General features: G+C 34.4%; 1 protein-coding gene across 1 annotated transcript in view; it reads left to right on the forward strand.

Moving 5' to 3' along the window:
• Notum (palmitoleoyl-protein carboxylesterase notum) overlaps positions 1-22,740 on the forward strand; it is a 122,495-nt gene that overhangs the window by 61,646 nt on the left and 38,109 nt on the right. The window contains exons 11-12 of the mRNA XM_090409579.1: positions 4,916-5,062; positions 21,137-21,345. Coding sequence (XP_090265705.1) covers positions 4,916-5,062; positions 21,137-21,345 — 356 coding nt within the window. The remainder of the gene's footprint in view (positions 1-4,915; positions 5,063-21,136; positions 21,346-22,740) is intronic.

Below are 22,740 nucleotides of genomic sequence, written 5' to 3' on the forward strand. Positions count from 1 at the left end.
GGTTTTTTTGCATGGAGAGTGGTGAATGAGTGGAATGTATTGCTAGAATTTGTTGTAAGTGCCCTGACAGCAAATGAGTTTAAGGAGTGGTATAATAGGTTTTGTGTGTATAAAAGTTAGTGTAGGTCTCCTATGATGAATCTCTACTGCACAAAGAGATACCATATAATAATAATAATAATTTAATATTGTAATTAGTTTTATTCTGTCTTAAAGCAAATGCTTGTTTGATTTCCCATTATTTTTCTGCATTTTATCTAATGTTAAAAACTGGATCTGAAAACTAGCTCTTCACCTAATATTTGTTTATTATCTCTCTCTCTCTCTCTATATATATATATATATATATACACGAATATTAAAAATCAGTTCTGTTCTGTTCTGTAATATTCATAACACACACACACACACACACAATGAACAAACATTAGCTGACGAACTTGTTTTCAGATCCCCTTTTTAGCATTAAAAATTGGAATTATTCTAGTTAGGTGTTTCATCTTTTATGAATATTCGTTTAAAAGCTATGTTAAATAGTTAATTGTATCATCTCCTTATTTCCGAAGTTCTCTCTCCCTTTCTCTTGATTTTATCTAATCTATTTTAGGTGCATTATTGGCATTCATCTGATTTACTGATAACTGTATTTAATTTTCTAGTATTGGAGATGCATTCATTATCTTTCATCTGTTTTTTTTTAAATGGAATCACATCATCACTTTAAACAGGGCTTGATAATGATAATGTTTTATGTTATTTCTCCCCACTCCCTCTTTTTTTTTAGATCTGTTTTATTTCCATTTATCTTGTATTACAAATGATTTATGGGTATATGATTTGGATAATTTTGCTATCGTAATTGTCTATTTGCTTCTACACAAATGCTTGTTTTTGTTTTATTTTTCTTTCGGCGAGCTCATTTTTATTTCTTTACACATCCTGTTAACTTTGATGTTACTGATTTCTTATGCTATATTTCTCTTTCCCTCCCAGATTTCAGGATTTCATTTGTCATCCATGTATCATTTACTTTAGATTTAATTCTGTTGTATCTTTTTCAAAATCTGAGTGAGCATTTTATTGTACTTTTCCCATGATTCATTCATTCATTTGTTGTGTTGTCTGCTTGGTCCATTAAACATTGCAATAATTTATTTTCTTTTTTTTTTACAAGAAATAAAGGACCTAAATTCAGTGACAAAAATACTTTTTATGCATTACTTCAAAGATTCTGCCTTTCTACTATTAGAAGAGGCATAGTTACACAATCCTCATTGATAATGAATTTGTTTTGGATAAATATATTTGATTTCTCACAACTGAATATTCAAATGCAGGAATCTCTAAAATATTGAGATTGGGATTCTTACATCTAACTTTTCTTGATGAAACAATGAAATAAATAAAATTTAAATTTTATTTATTTCATTGTTGTTATTTCTTGTGCTGATAAGAAGTATGGGAACACTATTCTGTCTCAATATAAGTATGGAAATGGGTCTATGCATTATACATTATGCTATGCATTATACTTTAGATACTATCTTATATTTGGGGTAGTGAACCAAAATCTTTATGCTGTTCTAATATTAATTATTTCTGAATGTAAGAATCAAAAGAATGTAAGATGACCATATGAATAACACCTTTTGAGGAGTTTTAACAATTCTGAGCTTCTGGGAAGTATGATGGTATGAATCCTTATGAATGGAAGGGAATTTACATGATTTGTATATTTTTTCTTTATAAATAAATAAAGTATATCTTTATAAATAAATAAAGATAATAAATATATAATAAAGAATTGATGTAAGGATGCTAGTCATTGGAAATTGCGGAAAGGATCATGGTTTTCATTATAATGTGGCTGTATGGCAAATATGTTACTAGTGTAGCAGAAACAGATGCAGTAGTGTTATGCTCAGAAAGGGAGCAACAGTTCCATTTATCAAGAAATCAGAGCAAAATAATATTGAAAATTTTCAGTTAAGTAATGAAAAAGCCACTTCTGTGTTTTTTGGAATTATAATATATATTAAAATGATTATTTTAAGTTTATATTGTGATACAAATGGAAAATAATAATAAAAAATAATCACTTCAGAAAATAAATTTTATTAATTAAGCAAGAAATGCTAAAAAATCCAACTGGTGTTGCACAAGAAAGAATCTTGTAATAATTATCAACTGCCTCCACTAATAGTGGTCCCTCCCCAAAATAATATTAATGATGTTAATAAAATAATAATAAATAATAACTAACAATTATCAATTACCACCAGTTGTCATTTGTCCTTCCTAAAACTAAAGTATGGATCAACCACTAGCCAGGTGGAAGCTTAAGTGGATTTCAAGTCAGGAATTTGAATATCGTCTAGCTTCATGGTCATACCCATGCTTGTTCTGAAGAAGAAAGACCATTATAGTTTTGATTATGGTCAACAATGAGAGGAACTTTCCAGTTTTTTTCTTTCTTTTTTTTTTTTTGACTGACTCCTGAGTAAGTCAATCATTGGTGCCAGAGGGTAGGCTTTTATTGCCCAAAGAAACTCATATTTTTAATTTTGCAACTTAGTAAAGTTAATTACAGAATACAGAAGCACATATGGCTTACAAAACATAACCTCTCAACCTCATATGCATATTAAGTGTCCCCCCCCCACCAAAAAAAAACTACCTTTGATGAGTGAAAAGGCATTTGAGGATTTTTTTTATTTATTCCACAAGGTAGTTGGCAAAGAAAGGGAAAATCCATACGAGTGCCTTCTTTTTGTCAGGAGGAAATTCATTTTAAGAGCCTCTTTAATTGAGAGGAAAATGACAGTACCCTATGGATGGGAAGACTAAAAGGTTTTTGAATCCTTTTAGGGTATGAGGAACTTTTGTAAAGGATTTGTCGAAAGTCCTTTATAAAAGAAGTTTAGCTAGAAATACTGTAGTGCCCTGATCCAGCTTTTCGTGAATTGAAGAATTTCTGTAGGTTTCACTAGTTATGAAAACAAACTTTATTATTATTATTATTATTATTGCAGTAACTTCTATAGAGTCAGCAGATTCATCAAGGAAGGCTCCTTTAACTTGCAAGAAGTCTATCATATTGAACCTTGAAATAATTTACATCCCCCACATTCATAATGCATTCCACTCACCCACCACCTTCCACATAAAAAGTTCCTTTTTATGTGGAAAGTGGTGGGTGAGTGGATTTCTATTTCCCCGTTCTTTACGATACTTTTAAGTAATTTCCAGGGATGGCCTCTCGTTCTTCCCTTCTCAACGTTCACTCTTTTTATAATCCCCTCTGTACAAATTTGGGGAAATACTCCCACTAATTTAAACATCTCTATTACATCACCCTTTTTCCTCCTATTTGCTAAACTCTGCAATCTGCATTCCCTCAACTTTTCTACATAACCAATGTTCCAGAGTCCTCATATTACTTTCATAATTTATTTCTGGATACTCTCTGGTGTTTCCACATCACTATAAAAACTAAGTGACCAAATATGGGCACAATAGTCCACTTGTGATCTGACCAGTAACTTATACATTGGCACCACCTTATTCCTGCCTGCCAATGTACTTATTATCATAGCAACAATATGATGTGCAGTCCTTGTAACATTGCAGTGTGTCTTCAGAACTGTACCCCACTGTCAACCACCACCCAAAGACCCTCTCATCCACTTCCACAATCCTAAATAAAGATATAGCCTTATTTCCCTGCATTTCAAAGTGCAGCCCTTGCATTTATTAATATTAAAACTATAACCTTACTCATTTGTCCTAGTTAAAAGTCTATTCAGATTTTCATGAAGGGGAATTAACATCAGCAATACTCTTTATAATTCCCTCTAACTTTTACTAATATTAAATGCATTATGTGTTTGTGTATCTTAAACTGGCAGCAAATGAAAAATTTACTTAATTCAAAACCTTAAGTGATGTTTTTTTTTTCTTTTTTTTGAAAATTGTGACATGAAACCTATCCTTAGTGAAAAAAAGTGTTTGAATAATTCATTGAGAGAAAGAATACCAATGTGAAAAACATATCTAGTAGTGAGTATAATAAATTTAGTTTAATCCTTTATCCAAGTGTGAGCAAACAAAGTTTGCGCCTGAAAGTATCTTCAGGACTGGAATAAGGTGGTACAACACCGGGCAATTTGTTGCAAAGGTGGAGCAAGCTAACATCACTCCTATCTCAGTATCTCCCATAATGTAAAACACATCTCCTTGCGGATATGTATAATGTTATGCATTAAGGGAAGGGCCACTAGCCAGACTAGTTTCAACCTTTATTGAGGTCTCTTCAGTGGGAGCCAGGCCCAAGTGGAGATACCAGGCAGAAGCATTAGCAAGGTCATCTCTACCTATAGGAGTTTCCAAACGGTGTGCCACCTTTTTATTAAATTACTCTGGATTCCAGAATAAATTTAATAAAAATTACTCTGGAATCCAGAGTAATTTAATAAAAAGGTGGCACACCGTTTGGAAACTCCTATAGGTAGAGATGACCTTGCTAATGCTTCTGCCTGGTATCTCCACTTGGACCTGGCTCCCACTGAAGAGACCTCAATAAAGGTTGAAACTAGTCTGGGTGGTGGCCCTTCCCTTAATGCATAACATTATACATATCCACAAGGAGATGTGTTTTACATTATGGGAGATACTGAGATAGGAGTGATGTTAGCTTGCTCCACCTTACCCCAGTCCTGAAGATACTTTCAGGTGCAAACTTCGTTTGCTCACACTTGGATAAAGGATTAAACTAAATTTATTATATAGTCTAACCAAGTGAAAAATAAACTTTCAACATCTAGTAGTGAGATTAGACAAAACTTTCCTTTATAGCTTTAGAACAGTTCATAATTTGAAATACATTTCCTTGCTGACTATTTAATTATTTATTTAGTGAGTGGAAATGTGTTACTGTCAACCAGATCTCTCTTCCTCAAGCACTACGCTGTTGGGAACTACAAGACCATGAGCATAATCATCACCATTATCATCCAAATCATCACTTTTTTGATCCACTCTTTCCTGTATATAATACAACCAGGTAAGATAGGCACAATATTTTACTATATTTAATGATATCTAAAGTTATTTATATTGTTAGTACAGAATCATACTCAGTGACAAGGGCAAAATAAAGTATTTAATATAAAGCATGTATATTTCATGATAAGCATCTCAGCAGATCATCAGCATGACCACACAGAAAGAATAGGTAGTCACATGAAGCAAAATTGGAATGAGAACAGGTGTTACAAAATATGTTTTTTTTTTTTCCCCTGCTGCTCTCTGCCGCTAATATGACATTATTAGGAATCCATGACTGGCCAGAAAGTGACAAAAAGAAAACATTCTGTAACTTTATTCCATTTTTGCTTTATGTAACTGTGTTCATACTGATGTGATGAGATACTCATCATGCAATATGTTTTATATTAAATGTGCTTTATTTTCTCTTTATGTAATTTACATGTATAGAAAGTTCATCACATCTTACATAGTAAACATCATCATCATCATCAAATTCCTGCCATATACCCTTCCAGGGGGTGTACAGGTTATGATAGTACTACATGAAAAATTTACATCATTACTAACTTCCTATCTACAATTTTCCTCCAAATCAGTCTGTTACTTGTCAAGGCTCCAATATTATCAGATCTTATATTTCTATCGTCTAAGGCACTTTATACCACCTATATCTTGGTCTTCCTCTGGGTCATTTTCCTGCCAACCTGGCAGAGAACACTTGTTTTGCTAATCTTTCCTCGCCCATTCTGTTTAAGTGACCATACCACCTGAGATTAGTTCTGCTAACGCATTTCTGTATGCTGACATTATCAAGTTCTTTCCTAATATCCTCGTTTTTAATATGATATTGCCATTGATGCCATCTGTTCATGCCTCTAATCTTTCTCGGGATTCTCATATCTGTGGTCTCTAGTCTTTGGTCAAGTGATTTACTTCTGATCCAGCTCTCAGATCCATAAGTTAAAATTGGTTTGAACACTATCTTGTATACAGCTAATTTAGTGTTCCGACTAATTTCTCTCTTATTCCATATAAATTTATTCAATTGACTTCCCACCATACCAGCTTTGTTGATTCTGTTGTCTATTTCCATATTTAATTTACCATCTTCAGTAAAAATCATGCCTATGTAGCTGAAATGTTTTACTTGTTCCACAGGTTCCCCGTTCACAACACAGTTGACATTTTCAACAATTCTACCTATTTTCATTGTTTTTGTCTTTTTAATGCTGACCTTCATACCATATCTATTACAACAGTTATTCAATTTAGTTAGGGAATCTTGCAAACTTGTAGCGGATTTATTTAGAAGTATAACATCGTCCGCTTAAAGCAAAGAGCTGACATTAACATCTCCAATTTTGATATTATGTTTAATACCACTTTCCTTCATAATGTGATCCATATAAATAATAACAGAGGGGATAATGTACATCCTTGTCTCACACCAGATTTAAACCATCTTCCAGTACTTCTTTCAATTCTAACTGCTGACTTACAACTCAAATGCAGACTAAGTATTGCTTGATATAATGCCCCATTGACACCATATAACTGTAGCATATTGAATAGCTTCTCTCTTGGCACCTTGTCATATGCCTTTTCTAGATCGACAACACTTAAATACAGATCTTTGTTATATTCCCATGATTTCTCCACTATTTGTCGTAAAGTGAAGATCTGATCCTGACAGCCTCTATTTGGCCTGAATCCAGCTTGTTCTTCACCAAGTAATAAATTTCTTCCACAATTCTTCTCAACTGTTTCTCAAGTATACTGCATAAATCTTACCAGGAACACTCAGTAGGGAAATACCTCTGTAATTCTCACATTCAGTTTTAATTCCCTTTTTATTTGTGGGTACTATGAGAGCTCTACTCCAATCATTGCGAATTTGCCCCTCTGTCCAGGCTTTCTGAACTATGCAGCCACTGAAACACTTTTATGCCACCATACTTCACCATTTCTGGTCGAATATCATCTACTCCTGCTGCCTTTCCACATTTCAAGCCTTTGATGGCTTTTTCTACTTCAAGTATGGATATGTATTTCTGACTGCATGCCTGGTCAGTGTTTTTTTACCAGTGTGCTGTCATCACTGCTTGTTTCATTTAGCAATTTTTCGAAGTAATTACTCCATACTTCAAGGATATCTTTTTTTCTCCTGTTTTCATGTCACCTTTATCATCTCTAACTCCTTTTTACAGCAGTCTTTTCTCCATTTCTAAGCTTCTTCAACAACCTCCAGAATATTTTGCCACCTTCTTGATATTTATTTTCTATATTCTTGCCAAAGTCCTCCCATGACTTTTGTTTAGCTAGTTTTACAAAGTGTTTAGCTTTCTTACATTTGTCTCTGTATTCTCTAAGAGCACAAGCTGATTTATTTGACAGGAACTTTTGATATGCTTTCTTATTTTCCTTCACCACCTCTTTAACTTCCTGTGTCCACCATGGAGTTCTGATTTTTCTATCCTTGCAGACAACCTCACCACATGCCTCTCTGGCTGAATCGATCAGGGTTTTCTTCAGGGCTTGCCACTGAATCTCCAAGGTTTGGTTCCTGTTCTCAAATTCTTTCATTTTTTCTTGAATAATGTTTGTGTATTTTAGTCTACAGTTCACATCTGAGAGCTGCTCAACTTTTATTCGCTTTAAAACTTTCTTATATGTCATTCAATTTTATCCTGCTCAAGACTAAATAGTAATCTGATTCTTTAAAGATACTTGTGACATTATGATTATAAAATATATACATGTTTACACAAGAATATTATTTAATTTACCAAATATTTCAGTCTGAAATATTTGATCAGGAAAGTTTAATCAGGATAACACATTAATTTTTATTTTTTATATCAGTCTAATGTTATTTAAGATTATTGAATAAATTTTTGAATTAATATCTTTAATTTAATCATGACAGATAAAAAATGTTTACTCTTTTAATACTTAGTGATATGACATCACGTGGCTCGTTCTATTTGTGAATGATCAATCGTTCATATTCCACCTTGTTTTTTTTTAAAAGCTATTCCTATGCAGCCACTGAGGATGGTCTGTAATATTCAGACTGAAATATTTGGCAAATTAAATAATATTCTTGTGTAAACATGTATATATTTTATAAATAGTGATCACTTCCAATTTCAAATCCTCTGTACACTCTGTGTCCTGCACCAGGGAGAAAACATCACTATCGACAATAACATAGTCAATGAGATTTTTCTTATTCCTTGCCTCTTCTCTCCATGTGAATTTGTGCACATTTTTATTTTGGAACATGGTGTTAGTAATAACCAGTTCATGTTGTGCGCAGAAATCCAACAAGTATTTGCCATTATTATTAGCTTTGCTCTTTTCTCCAAATTTTCCCAAAATATTTTTGTATGTCTGACAATCATTTCCTACTCTGCTATTTAGATCCCCAAAAAAGGACCAACTTTTCCTTTTTCATTGTGTGAGTTGCTTTCTCTAAAGCATCAAAAAATTCCTCCACTTCTACCTTAGTAGAGCCTTCTGTGGGACCATAGGCACAAATAAGTCTAATTGTCCAGTTCCACATTCTCATATTTGCCTACATCACTCTACTTGATACTGCCTGCCATTCAAGATTAGCCTTGTATTTAGTGTTGAATACTGTGGCTACTCCTCCTTGATTGTGATTGCCTGAATATAACATTTTGTATTTATTGCTCAGAAAGATCTCACCAGTTTTTGTCTTTTTTGTTTCAGTCACCCCTATTATGTCGATCTGGTACTTATCTAATTCCTCAGCTAGCTCCATTTCTTTGCCATTCCGGCTTCTTATGTTGATAGTACCGATCTTTAACTCTGGTGATGTTGAGTTGCGGTGTGTTTTCAGATTCGTTCCAGTAGCTGACTTTTCGCTGTTCACCATGGTTCCCTGGCGAAAACAACGGGGGGCCTTGTTTAACCGGGTGACACCCCAGCCGGCAATTTTGAAATTTTGTCACATACCATCATTTTGTATTTTGATTTAAGCCAATAAGAATACAATTTGGTTGGCTAAATCCCAAATTGCCAGCCCATCCTTGTTCATTCAGTATCCAGGTAGATACCCAAAAGGTACACCACGAGAAGGTGAGGATTGGACATTAGGTCAGAAGCCCTGGTCAATTCTCCGCATTCTTTTAAAGGCTATGTGGAGGTCTCCTCTCAGTTATACAGCTTTGACCCTTAAGCACCCCCATAGTAAACATAGCTATTAAATATCTAACCTGATCTAAATACTTAACGGTAAACACTGCTATAAATAAACTAGAAACAAGCCAACTGGCAAGAGAGCACAAGGCTCATTACAGGAATGCAAATATGTATATATATAAAGAGAAAGTTTAAACAGAAAAATTTACCAAAATAAAAATTCAATTATAATATTGGTATAAAAAAATTACACATAGAGCACATTTATAATCAATAGGTCATAAAGCGGATATAAAATGCATATGTAAGAAAAAATATTTGCATAAGGATTGCATACACATATAAGAATAACTTTTAGACTATTAACAATTCTGAATTAAGAATTCAACAATTCTGAAATTTTTAGACTGTCACTGCAATCAGTTGCAATTGATCAGGTGGATTGCAAACAGCTTCAGAGCATTCTTGGAAGAGTCTCTCAAATTTGAAAGGACTTATGTAAAGAATTTTTGTGTTGTGCCATAGGATCCTGTGGCTAGTAGAAAACAGACATTTGATTGTCAGATGTCTACAATATGCATCTAGCCAAAATAGGATAAGAAACAGAGAATCTGGTACATTCCCAGCTGAACCAAGAGAGAAAGTTTATCTTTTTGTGAAGGCAGGATATAAGAAATCTTGTTTACTGGCTTGAAAGTTGTCTGGAAATCAAATTTTTTAAAACTTTTGAGATGCATTCAGAAGTGCCTTTTATATAAGAAATGAAAATTCTCTTGATATCTCATTAGGTAATTATCCAAGATGTGTTGTAATTTGAATGGAAAGTAACCATTAAGTATCAAGTTGTATTTAATACAATGTAATTCTAGGCTGAGAATGTCCTTGGAAGAACAGAGGAAGAATATCATGTGCCCTGTGAGTAAGAGTCTTGACAATTTCAAATTTTTGTGAAAAGTGATGCAATTGAGTCTTGAGGAATGTATATTATGGTGAATAGGCTTCTCATAAACATTAAAGAAAAGAGAGCACCATTGACTTCCCTCTTTACAAGTGAATCCAAGTAATCCTTTTATATAAGAAATGAAAATTCTCTTGATATCTCATTAGGTAATTATCCAAGATGTGTTGTAATTTGAATGGAAAGTAACCATTAAGTATCAAGTTGTATTTAATACAATGTAATTCTAGGCTGAGAATGTCCTTGGAAGAACAGAGGAAGAATATCATGTGCCCTGTGAGTAAGAGTCTTGACAATTTCAAATTTTTGTGAAAAGTGATGCAATTGAGTCTTGAGGAATGTATATTATGGTGAATAGGCTTCTCATAAACATTAAAGAAAAGAGAGCACCATTGACTTCCCTCTTTACAAGTGAATCCAAGTAAGGAAGGATTCTATATTTTCTTTTTCTACCATAAATTTTATTCTAGGGAAAAAGTTGATTTTAACTAAAAATGTGTCTGATTCTTCATAAGAGTATGGCCAAATAGCACACACACATCATCATCAATGTAATGAAACTAAGCAGAGAGACAAGAGGAGATAGTTGTGAAGGATCGTTTCTCCAAATGTTCATGAAATAATTGGATAACAATGACAAGGAGGAACCATGGTGCAATTTTCTAGTTGCTTGTAGAGATTATCTTGCCATGAAAAGTATCCAGAGGCACAGCAAAGTCAAATAATTTAAGGATGCCAACTAGAAAGTCCCTAGAGAGTAGCTGAATAGTTATATTTAAATGGAATACTGGTGAAGAAAGAAACAACATCAAAGCACATATGATGTCAGAACTGCGAAGTGGAGGTCTTTCACTTCAGAAATGAAATCTGTAGTATTCTTAATGTAGGAAAGTGATTTTCCAGTTTAGATTGGTGTGCAGGTTAGGTAAAAATTGACACTTTATAAGCAGGAAACCAACACAAATCATCCACTGGCTGAAAGGCATTCCCATTTTATGCATTTTTGGCAGTCCATATAATCGTATTCTGGCATGAAATATCCTTTATTTTTTGAGCATCAACATCCAAAGAATTAGCATCGTCTAACTACTGATTTAATTATTTACTTGTGATTTGTTTGGTGGGATCTCTAGTGATAGGTTTATAGGTAGAACAATCTCTGAGAAAAATGCTGATCTTACAATTATATTCCAATGAATCCATGATATTACAATTCTTTGGATTCTGATGTTCAAAAAATAAAGCATTTTTCATGGTTGTTTTTTAATGAGTGTAAAGTTTTTATTTCCAATCTAGGAATGTTAAAAGGTGGCAATTTTGCAATATAAAAAATATGTGCCACACCAAAATGTAATTTTTTAGCTGAATCAGAAGGAAGGTCATGTAGGTTTCTTTCTATCTGCAGCATGAAATCAGCATAAGGGATTTTCTTTAGGGTGATAGAGAACTCATGGCTTCTGGATAAGCCATGAGTTCTCTATCACCCTATCATTAGCTGCATCTTGGGAGAGTTTAATAATCAGAATAGTTTAGAGCAGTGTTTCTCAACCTGTGGTCCATGATGATGGGACAGGTGGTCCGCAGGCAGACTTAATTAAATAAATATATAATTTTTAGTTATCCAAACAAATTAAAATTAAATAAGTAAAAATTCTTGAAATCAAATGGAGACTTAAAAAAAACAAACAAGAAATAGCGTCAGAATGTTGAAAGATGGAAGCAATAAAACTATATCGTTGTTCACTGCACCACTCTTTTATTACTCATCTTTCTGGCACTACAATAATTTGTAGTGACAGAATGACGAATAATCAGAGGAGTGAAGTGAACAACAATATAGGTTTATTGCTTCCGCCTTCCCTTGCTGTTTAGTCAGATTTGAAGTGAACATGTGTTATCCACATTTCACTTCAAAACTGACAAAACAGCAAGGAAGCAATAAAATATTTTATGTTATGAAGTGTTGTCAAATGAGTGCATGAAACCTGTGAAACTCTGACATTTAGAAATTAAAAATTATGATGTTTAGCTTCTAAAAGTCAATTTCAACGACATTAAATCATGGGAAAGATGTAGTTTCGGCCATGGGTTCGATTAATAGCAAGGCACTGGAAGCATCTATCTCTTAAGTTTGCGCATAGTGAAAACAGGGAAACCTCATTCTGTTGGGGAAAATTTACTACTTCCAGCTATAAAAGATGTGGTAAAAACTATGTTTGGCGACAAGTTACTAAGAGATGTTGATTTGACTCCTCTTTCAATGACACTGTAGGTTGCAGAATTAATAATATGGCAGGTGACGTAGAATCTCAGTTAATCGAAAGATTTAAGAGCCCTTATTATGCATTACAAATAGATGAGACTACTGATGTCACAGATGATGCACAGTTAATATGCTATGTAAGATAAGTGCATGATAAGAACATTCATGACGATATTCTGTTTTGTAGAACTTTGTCATCTCAAACAACTGGAGAAGAAATATTTCACACTCTTAATAATTACATAATACACAAAGGGATCCAGTGGGAAAAATGCATGGGCTTCTATTCGGATGGAGCTTGCGCCCTTACAGGCAGGCATGGTTGGGGGTTGTTTCTATGGCTTTTGAAAGAAAGTGTTATTGTAAAATTCTATGAATTGGACGGACTCAGAATATAAGAAATAAAGAAGTGTACACAGAAGGATACAACCAAAAAGAGACTGTTTCAAAAAGTCATACAAAGAAAATTAAACCTCTTTGGACATATTTGTAGAATATTTTGTCACAATCCTGATATTTATTTTTTATGTTCTTACCAAAGTTTTTCCATGACTTTTATTTAGCTAATTTTACATAGTGCTTCACTTTCTTACATTTTTTCTCCATATTCTCTAAAATCACAAGCTGACTTACTTGCCAGGAACTTTTGATATGCTTTTTTCTTTTCCTTGATGCTGGATATTAATCGGATATATTTTTTATGAAACAATGTATGACATAGGGAAAGGTTGGCCTCCAAAGGAATGCCACCAGAATTTAAAACTGTGCTATACAATGCTGTAAAGCTAGTTAATTTTATTAAGGCCCGACTGTTAAAGTCATCGAGTAATGAAAATAACAGGTTATTTTCATTACTCTGCAATGAAATGGGCAGTGAATATATACAACTTTTCTTTCATTCTGAAATTCACTAGCTTTCCAGGGGCAAAATACTAACAAGATTATTTCAATTAAGGCATGAAGTTTTATTGTTTGCAAATGAACGTAATTCTAATTTTGCATCACTCCTTGTTGACAAAGCATGGTTATCAACACTATCCTATCTTTCAAACATTTTTTTCGAAATTAAATGAACTAAATCTCTCCCTTCAGGAAAATTCTTTAACTGTTCTTGATGCCTACGACAAAATAAAGGCAATCGAGAAAAAAAAAACTGGTATTGTGCATTAGTTATGTAAAAGACAGATAATGACATTTCTAATTATAAGATCTGTGAACCAAGTACCAGCAAGGACATATATAGTGTATCTATTATAATATCTGGTTATACTATAACCAACGTGTATAAATCTCCCTTAGCTAAATGGCCTGATCAAGTACTGTCCCAGCAACAACATCCAAACATAATCCTGGGAGATTTTAATAGTCATCACTCCCTTTGGGGCTATAGAAAGGATGACCTAAATGGTACCCTACTAGTGAACTGGATGGAAAATCAAAACCTCTATCTGATCTTTGATGCCAAAGAAACCAAGCTTTCTCTCCTCTAGATGGGAAAGAGGATATAACCCTGATTTGTGCTTCTGTACTGCAGACGATTATGGCAGCCAAATTCCCATCTCTAGGAAAGTATTAGACAGTTTTCCAAATAGTCAACATCGATCTATAAAGTAGACCTAAATATTCCAATCATAAGAACAATATTAAAACCTAGGTGTAACTTTCTCAAAGCTGACTGGGATTCTTTTAAGAAACAGGTCGACACAGTAATAAGATTCATAAAGCCCACTGTAAACAATTACAATAGATTTGTTGGCATTGTTATTGGTGCTGCCAAACGAACCATTCCAAGAGGTTTTAGGAGAGATTATATCCCAGGCTGGAATAGTGACAGTGAAAAACTGTATAAAGAATTCTCTACTAACTTGACAATGCTAGAAAAGACAAATGGATTAAAACAATGAACAATTTTAATTTTACTCATTTCAGTCAAAAAGCTTGGTCCCTGATTAGGAAGCTTGATCCTAATACAAGGACTTCTGGTAAACTGCCCGCCATAGATCCAAAACACATTGCAAAAGCATATAGTCTCAATGACTAAATATCCTCAAGATAAAATAGTTACAAGAGAGGTGAAACAAAAACAAAAAAATCTCAAACCAGATCTTCCACCTTCATCACTATCTCAGGCTTTCACTTCCCAGGACTTAGCCAGTCAACTAACTCATTGAGGACTGGGAAGGCAGCTGGACTCGATAACATCTACCCTGAATTCATTAAGAACTGTGGACCAAAAACTATTCAATGGCTTACTGCTATGTACAATAATATCCTGGACTCTGGCATACTTCCATCAATTTTTAAAAGATCTAAAATCATTGCTGTCTTAAAACCTGGCAAAGACCCTACAATTGCTTCCAACTACCGTCCTATTGCCTTGTTAAGTATCTGCCTGAAACTTCTCGAAATAATGCTATACAACAGAATTTCTTCAAGTATACATAACAGAACTCCACAGGAACAGGCTGGCTTCAAACCTTTAAAAAAATAGTGGTATTCGTGGACCTCTCTGCTGCCTATGACACAGTGTGGAGAGAGGGTCTTATCTTAAAATTCCTAGAAACTATCCCATCACCAAAACTAGCCAACCTAATTAATCAAATACTAGCAGACAGATGGATACAAGTATCTCTCAATGAATCCCAAATTAAATTCTTTAAGATTAAAAATGGCCTACCTCAGGGATCAGCTCTTGCCCCATTGCTCTTTAACTTATATATTAGTGATATCCCAGAGACAGCACCATGGAGATTCATGTATGCTGACGATACTGCCATTGCAACTCAACATTCAACATTCCAAAAAACTGAAGATCTGGCTGTACTTGATAAATACTTTAGATGATGGCGATTACAACCTAACCTGAACAAAACTGAAGTAGCATCCTTTCATTTAAGAAATATCCAGGCCAACTATATCCCAAAAGTTTACTTCAGAAATAAACAGGTGAAATTTAACAATCATCCAAAATACCTAGGCGTTACCCTAGACAGAAGTTTGACATTTAAATATCATCTAGAAAATATTGCTGGGAAATTAAAAACTCGTAATAATATAATGCATAAACTTGCTGGTACTTCTTGGGGTGCTGATGCCAACACACTGCGTACTACCACACTGTCTTTGGTCTATTCCACAGCAGAGTATTGTGCTTCTGTGTGGCTGAACAGCGCACACGCTTCTTTAGTGAATGTCCAGCTGAATCAAACTATGACGATAATCTCTGGATCTTTAAGATCTACTCCTGGCTACTGGCTCCTAACTCTCAGTAATATAGCCCCTCCCTTGCTCCGCAGGACCCAAGCCTTAAGAAAACTATGGATAAAAATAATTGGAAGCAGTTCCTTGCCTATCTATCAAGACATTTCCTTCCATACTTCACAAAGACTGAAATCCAGGCACCCTACCTGGAGGAGTGCAATACAAATAAATGACCAGAACTTCGATCTATGCGAATCATGGGGAGAGTATTGGTTTCAACATACTTCCAATCTTCAAATACCCATCTCAAATCTGATATCTCATCTGGAAGGTTTCAATCTCCCTAGACATGCATGGAACACCTTAAATTGGATCAGAACAGGACATGGGAGATGTAAGCATCTCTTGCATAAATGGAAGTGGTCCGAAACTCCAAACCGTGAATGCGGAAGAGGGATCCAGACTATTAATCACATTGTGCTTGAGTGCCCAATCTACTCATTCTCGGGTTCTAAAGGGGACTTTTTTTAAACTGACCCTAGAATCCCTGGAGTGGATCTGGGATTTAAGGATTAAGCTCTGACTCCTGATTCTTAATTTTGATGCTTAATCATTTCAACCTAGTGTACCCCTTTTAATATGATTTTTACAATTGTTTTATGTAATTTGTATGTTTTATTCTGAGACCTGTACATCATATGCTAAATAAATAAAAAATTTGCACCTTTTCCAACATTGGAATCTTTTTTAGTGGAAAATTATCTTTTTGTTGATTCTGAGTTTCTGAAAAGGTTTGTGACCACCTCAAAACTCTGAAACAGAATTTTGAAACATATTTTCTGAATAACTTTTATAAGAAATTTCTGTGGGTTCGAGATCTATTTCAGGCTTATAGTCATGAGAATGACCTTTCATTATTGAAAAAAGAACAGTTAATTGAGCTTTCAAGTGACAGTGGGCTTAAAATGCAATCCCGTGATCTTGGTTTGGCTCAATTCTGGATCTCACCTTCAATGAGAAGTGAATTTCCCGAATTATCTGAAGCAGCACTGAAAATCGTCATGCAGTTTCATTAATCATGTGCTACAACCTATTTTTGTGAGAAAGGATTTTCATCGCTCCTTCAAATAAAAACAAAATACAGAAATGTATTTTGTTTTTATTTTTAAAAGTATGTTTGCTGATCTTTGACTGAAGTTGACCAATATTGAGCCAGATATCCAGCAACTCTGCAAAGGCTAAGAAACTGAACCATCTCATTAAAAGTAAGTAGTAACATAATTATATCTTATTATTTATTTGGAATACAGTTTCCGATTATTCTCGTTACTGGTTTTGGAATTAATCCATTTCCAAAATCGGTGATGAAATTTAAGTTATGCAACGTGACGTCACAGTGAGGCTCAGCTCTGCTGGCGAGGAGGATAGTTGCTCGCATCCCATTTAGTGAAGTTCCGTATCTCGTACGGACATTTGATATGGTCATGAATCCGTTGCATGCAGACAACAACATTCGTACGGTCATGGATTATACAGAAACACACATCATAACATAACGAATACAAGCAGCACACAGGATGGATATAAATAAAACCACCACATGATTAATGAATCTCCCTGATTTACGATGGCCACTGTTGTCCCTCTGGATAAAACAGGACGGATATAATTAAAACCACCATCATAACACGATTAGTATACAAATCACATGCATATGGTATATACAGTCGCTGGCGGGAAAATTCGCTGACCATGTGGATGGCACTTTGCGACTGACATCGTGGGTTGGACTGTTTATAGATATCAGGAAGGACCTCCTATAACAGAATGTCTTAAATTTTTTTGCTGGTCATGGAAAACTCATCAGGGAAATAAGGCGATTCATATCAGCCGGAAGTGTGTGTGTGGATGGGGCAGCGGGCATTAATGGCTTTGGGATGTTCTGAGTGAAATTTTTGGATATATGCTGGGGATGGTTTGGACAGGACATGGGATGTCATCCATGATGGAATCCATAGATGTGAAGTTCGTATTCAGTATTATCATGAATGGAGTAAGATAAGAACATTTTTCCCTCATCTCACAATGCACTTAGCGAATGGAACAGTTTCATATAGCAGGTCAAATCAGAGAGTGCATGAATATAAAAGTCGTTGTGGGGAGTATGGGCAGATGAAGGGGATAACATATAAAATATAAAAGTTGCTGTGGATAGATGAATGGGGATTAAAGGTAAATGTCATCGTGGGCAGATGAATGAAGGTATCAGTGGGACGGCGCTGACATTCCCCATTCATTTGCTCATGGTACCAATGGCGCTAAAAAAGTTGTTGTGGGATGAGCATAATGAGTGTGGGCAGATGAATGGGGATAACACATAAAATATAAAAGTTGCTGTGGACAGATGAATGGAGGTTTCAGCGGGACGGCGCTGACATACCCATTCATTTGCCTACAGCAAATCGGAAACTGATACCTTTTATTTGTTTAATAAAAAATTAAAACTTTGTTCAGTGATGATACACTTTTAATCGTTTACTTCCAACTTAATTATGTTTCCATATGTATTCAAAACATGCTTTTAGATTTATGTTATAAAAGGAACAGTTTTTCCAAAATATTGGTAATCCCCACATGCATTTAAAAAAAAAATTGCCATAGAATTGTTTTAGGCATTTTACTTGGGCTTGGAAAGGTTGAGAAATGCTGGTTTAGAGAAACACAAGAAAAGCTTTTGGCATTTCTATGGCATTGATGTGTCTGGCATACAGGCCCTCTTAGCAAACTTTTATCTTATGGCCTATATGCTTTCTTACTTTCTTCAGCTATCCATCAGTGCAGGAGCATCTCAGGGGTCTGTTTTCTCCCTCTCTCTCTATTCTCTTTCTACTATATATATATCAATAAACTCCTCACACTGACTTCAAATCTTCTCCTGTCAACAATGCACGCTCACTGACTACCTCTCATTCAACAAACCATGTGCTGTCCAAAAAATTTCAAGCTTTTCTACAACAGATGCTATAAATGCAAATCTCCATGCCATCTTCTACTGGGGAGAAGACAGCCTAATCAGTTTTGATTCGAGAAGAATTCAGGCCTGTTTATTTCTCATTTAAAAAAAAAAAAACCTTCCTTATATCATGTCATATCCAAGGTATTATCGAAGATAAGCCTTTCATAATACCTTAGACAAGATCATATATCTTCTTGGGCTAAACCTTTCCTGGCATAAACATATTACATCTGTAGTTTTCTCAGCTTCCAAAATACCTTGGCAACTCTTATATTTGACACCATTTCTCCTTAATACATTGTACAAATCCCCAACCTGCTGTACATTAAAATATTTTTACATTTGAGGTGAAATACCACCAAAACTCTTTCCAAAAATTCTTAACTATGTCCAGAAGAGAGAGCAACCTGGCTAATTGATAACATGTTTTAGTGACTTATTTCGCTGTTTGTTACACAGATGCTGCTTCTACAGGTCTTAGTGAATCCATAATCCTTCCACTCCCCTCCAAATTAATAATAATAATAATAAAATAGCAACAACAGTTCATTACCAATACAGGAGTCAAATTCCACAAGCTGTTTAAAGGGACAGATGAGCCAGAATGTCCATCAATCCCATTTTCACCAAAATTGTCTACCGATATGCAACATGTGAGGTAGTTTGTTTTTTTTATAATATAATAAAGCAACCAGTTTTTTGTATAATCAGTGTGGATGAGATCTAAATTTCTTAATTAATTCCACTCATAAAAGGTTGGAAACTACTGTATATATTATTAGTGGTGAAAGTATTGGAAAATTTAGTCAAAAGAGAATTCAGGAATGGGTGGATAAGAATATGATATTCTATGAGGAGCAGAATGGCTTTGTGAAAGGTAGGTCATGTTTTAGTAATCTATGCTCTTTTTATAATAAGGTAACAGCTGAGTTGAAAAAAGGGAATGACTACATGATGATACTGCTGGATTTTACAAAGCTGTTTAACAGGATACTACATGGAACTCTGTTACACAAGCTGCAACAAATGGAGATGGATATGAAACTGATAATATGAATACAAGGTGGCTCATGAACAGATACCAAAAAAAGTAGCATATGGAGAAGCAGAATCCAGGAGAAGGTATGTGACTAGTGGTGTGCCATAGGGCTTTGTGCTTGGACCACTGCTGTTTAATTTGTACATAAATGATATAGAAAATAATTTGAAGGGACATATCACTGATGATGCAAAGTTAGGTAGGATAACAGTTAATCAAGGCGATGGAGAGAGAGCTTGCGGGATGATTCGGTTATTGAAGAACACACTAACAAGCAGAGATAAGAGAATTATCATTCCTTTTTAGAAAGACTTAATACATATGGATCACTGTGCTGAGGTCTGGTCACCTGGATTTCTTGGGGATAAAAAAGTGATGGAGAGGATCCAGAGGCAAGTGACCAAGATAGAGTGGTCTGTGAATGCTCCCTATGATGATAGATTGAGGGTTTGTGGATTGCAAAAGTTGGTTGTTAGGCAAAAAATAAGGGGGGGGGGGAATATGATAGAAAAAAACATTTAAGTTACTTAAAGGATTTTATAGGATTGATGCAGAGGAAATGTTTCAGCACTTGGATAGAGGGAGCAGAACAAGAGGTCCCTGGAAGTTGTTTAAGAGTGTGGTTAGAGGGCATGAAGACTAGATTTTTTGCTTGGAGAGTGATGAATGAATATAATACCTAAGTCATTTGCGAGTGCTTTGTCTGTTAATGGTTTCAAGGAGAGGTATGATAGATATCGTGTTAATAGTTTGGGTCTCTCATGATGAGTCTTTGAACTCTATGGAGGTGGATATGCAATAGTGCAATAATAATAATAATTCATACTATCATAGGCTAAATATTAAATAATCTAATGAAACACCCTTTTTTTTTTCATGCTATTTCAGACCTAGTAGTTTTCATATCTATCAGTGAGCCTCATCTACTTGAAAATTTATGCCACAGTGGGATTTGAAGTAGTCTTGAAATCTCTGAAATAGTCTTCAGCCACCAAGGCCAATGTGAAGAATTGAAATGAAATGAATCTGAACAGAAAGAGAGGTCTTTCTGTTCTGAAATGGCTATTAAAAACTTTAATATTTGCTGTACTGAAAGACATTGGATGGCCTGTCCTGATTTAGAATTGCATCATTTCATTATGGTAGCATATAGTGAGGGAAATTATGATGAAGATAAGATGGATCCTAGCACATAATAATTGTCACATTCAAAAGTTAGATTTTATAAAAAATAAAGCAACTTTTGACAGCTTTAGCCTGTTATAAAAATACTGATTCATGTAATTTTTTCCTCCTAAAAGTAAGGGGCCTTTCATTAGCTCACAGTATTTCTTTAATTAAATTAATGAATAATCCAAATCAGTTTTAAAATGCAAATTAAGTTTATTATTTTCTGTTAAGTTTTCAATAATGATATGTCATTTATATATAAATCTTTTAAAGCTCTTCTGTTATGTTGGCTGATATGCCAGTTACCAAAAGTCCCTTGAGAAAAGAGGAGAAATTGGAAAAAAACAAACAACATTCATCAGGGCACAGGTTGCGTGATCATGATAACAAACGAGCTGAGAGAAGAAAGCAACGCAGGAAAGAAAGAAAAAGAAAAAAACAAAATCGCAATCACAAAAGAAAAAAAAATGGAAGAAAATCTTGTAAGTAAAGTTGCTTTTGCTTATGAAACTTTCTAGAGAACTGATCAACTACGTTTTTAAATTTGTTAATGGTGTGTAATTTGTTGAAAGGTGTGTGTGTGTGTGTGTGTGTGTGTGTGTGTGTGTGTGTGTGTGTGTGTGTGTGTGTATATGTGTGTGTGTTTGCTGCCAAAATTAGTTTAATATATCATTCACATTTGTAAATGAAACCATTTGATATTAATTTGTAATCATGAAATACTAATTTTTTATAATTTCTTACCAGAACATAATTGAAGGGAAATTTTTTTTTCAGTTATGAAGGTGTGTTATATAATGCACAGGTGGTCTTTGTTCTATATATCAATATTAAAATAATGTGCAGAATAACTATTACAGCTGTATGATTTCAGAAGATCAAAATTATTATCATTTTTATTGAATATATCTTTGGAGTCAACAGACCAATCATAAGAAGCCTTACTCAATATTTATCATATCATACCTTAAGCTCCTTCACGTTCTTCACAACATGCTCCATTGGTGCATTTCACTCACTCACCACTCTCTAGGTACAAAATCTACTCTTGATTTCTGTTACTCACCACAATACAACATATTTATTAATACATTAAAATTATACTGTATAAAAAGTATTTAATGCATATTGCAATTAATGTAATAGAGAACAAAAATAATATACTTAATATTATAGTGCTGAATTTAATAGAGCTTATAATTACTTAGAGAGCTAATCACATTTAATCTGTCTTCAGATTAATGTATGTAATCATTAACCAATTATGAATTATAAGGAACACTAAATCTTAGACACTTAGACCTATTTATTTTAAGGCCATGTTCGACATGGAACTATGTCCTTTTAACATAGTGACATAGTTCCATATTATAAATACATCAGTTATATCCTGTAGAATATATAGCTAATGATGTATTTTCTCAATTTAGATATTTTTCCTTAGCAATGGAAATTACACTACATATAAGCTTATGTGGTATACTTTCCACACCTTCCAAGAGATGTTCATGTAAAAATATCGCATACAATAAATAGTATTCAAGTTTCCATGGAGTCCATAGACTTATCATAGGAGGTCAAACCCTCACAGACTACAAGAGCTATCATATCTTGCTTTGAAGATATTCAGTGTTGCATTCTACTCATTTTATTTATTTTATTCATGTGGGATTTCCCCATTCTTCGACCACCCCCCTTAGGACTGGTTGAGCCCTCCTAATGAGGGATTAAGTATGTATTTTTTGACTGTGTGTTCAGGGGGCCAGTTTGCCTGCTTGCAGGATGAAAAATCCCAGATAAACTGGAGGAAAAACCCTGCTGTCCACATCTAAAACCAGCTAACTTGGCTATGGCTGAGAAAGATCCTTAAGCTCCTC

The sequence above is a fragment of the Typopeltis vanoorti genome, chromosome 19, assembly GCF_054136105.1.
Source record: "Typopeltis vanoorti isolate ZY-2024b chromosome 19, IOZ_Tvanoo_1.0, whole genome shotgun sequence".
Lineage (NCBI taxonomy): Eukaryota > Metazoa > Arthropoda > Arachnida > Uropygi > Thelyphonidae > Typopeltis > Typopeltis vanoorti.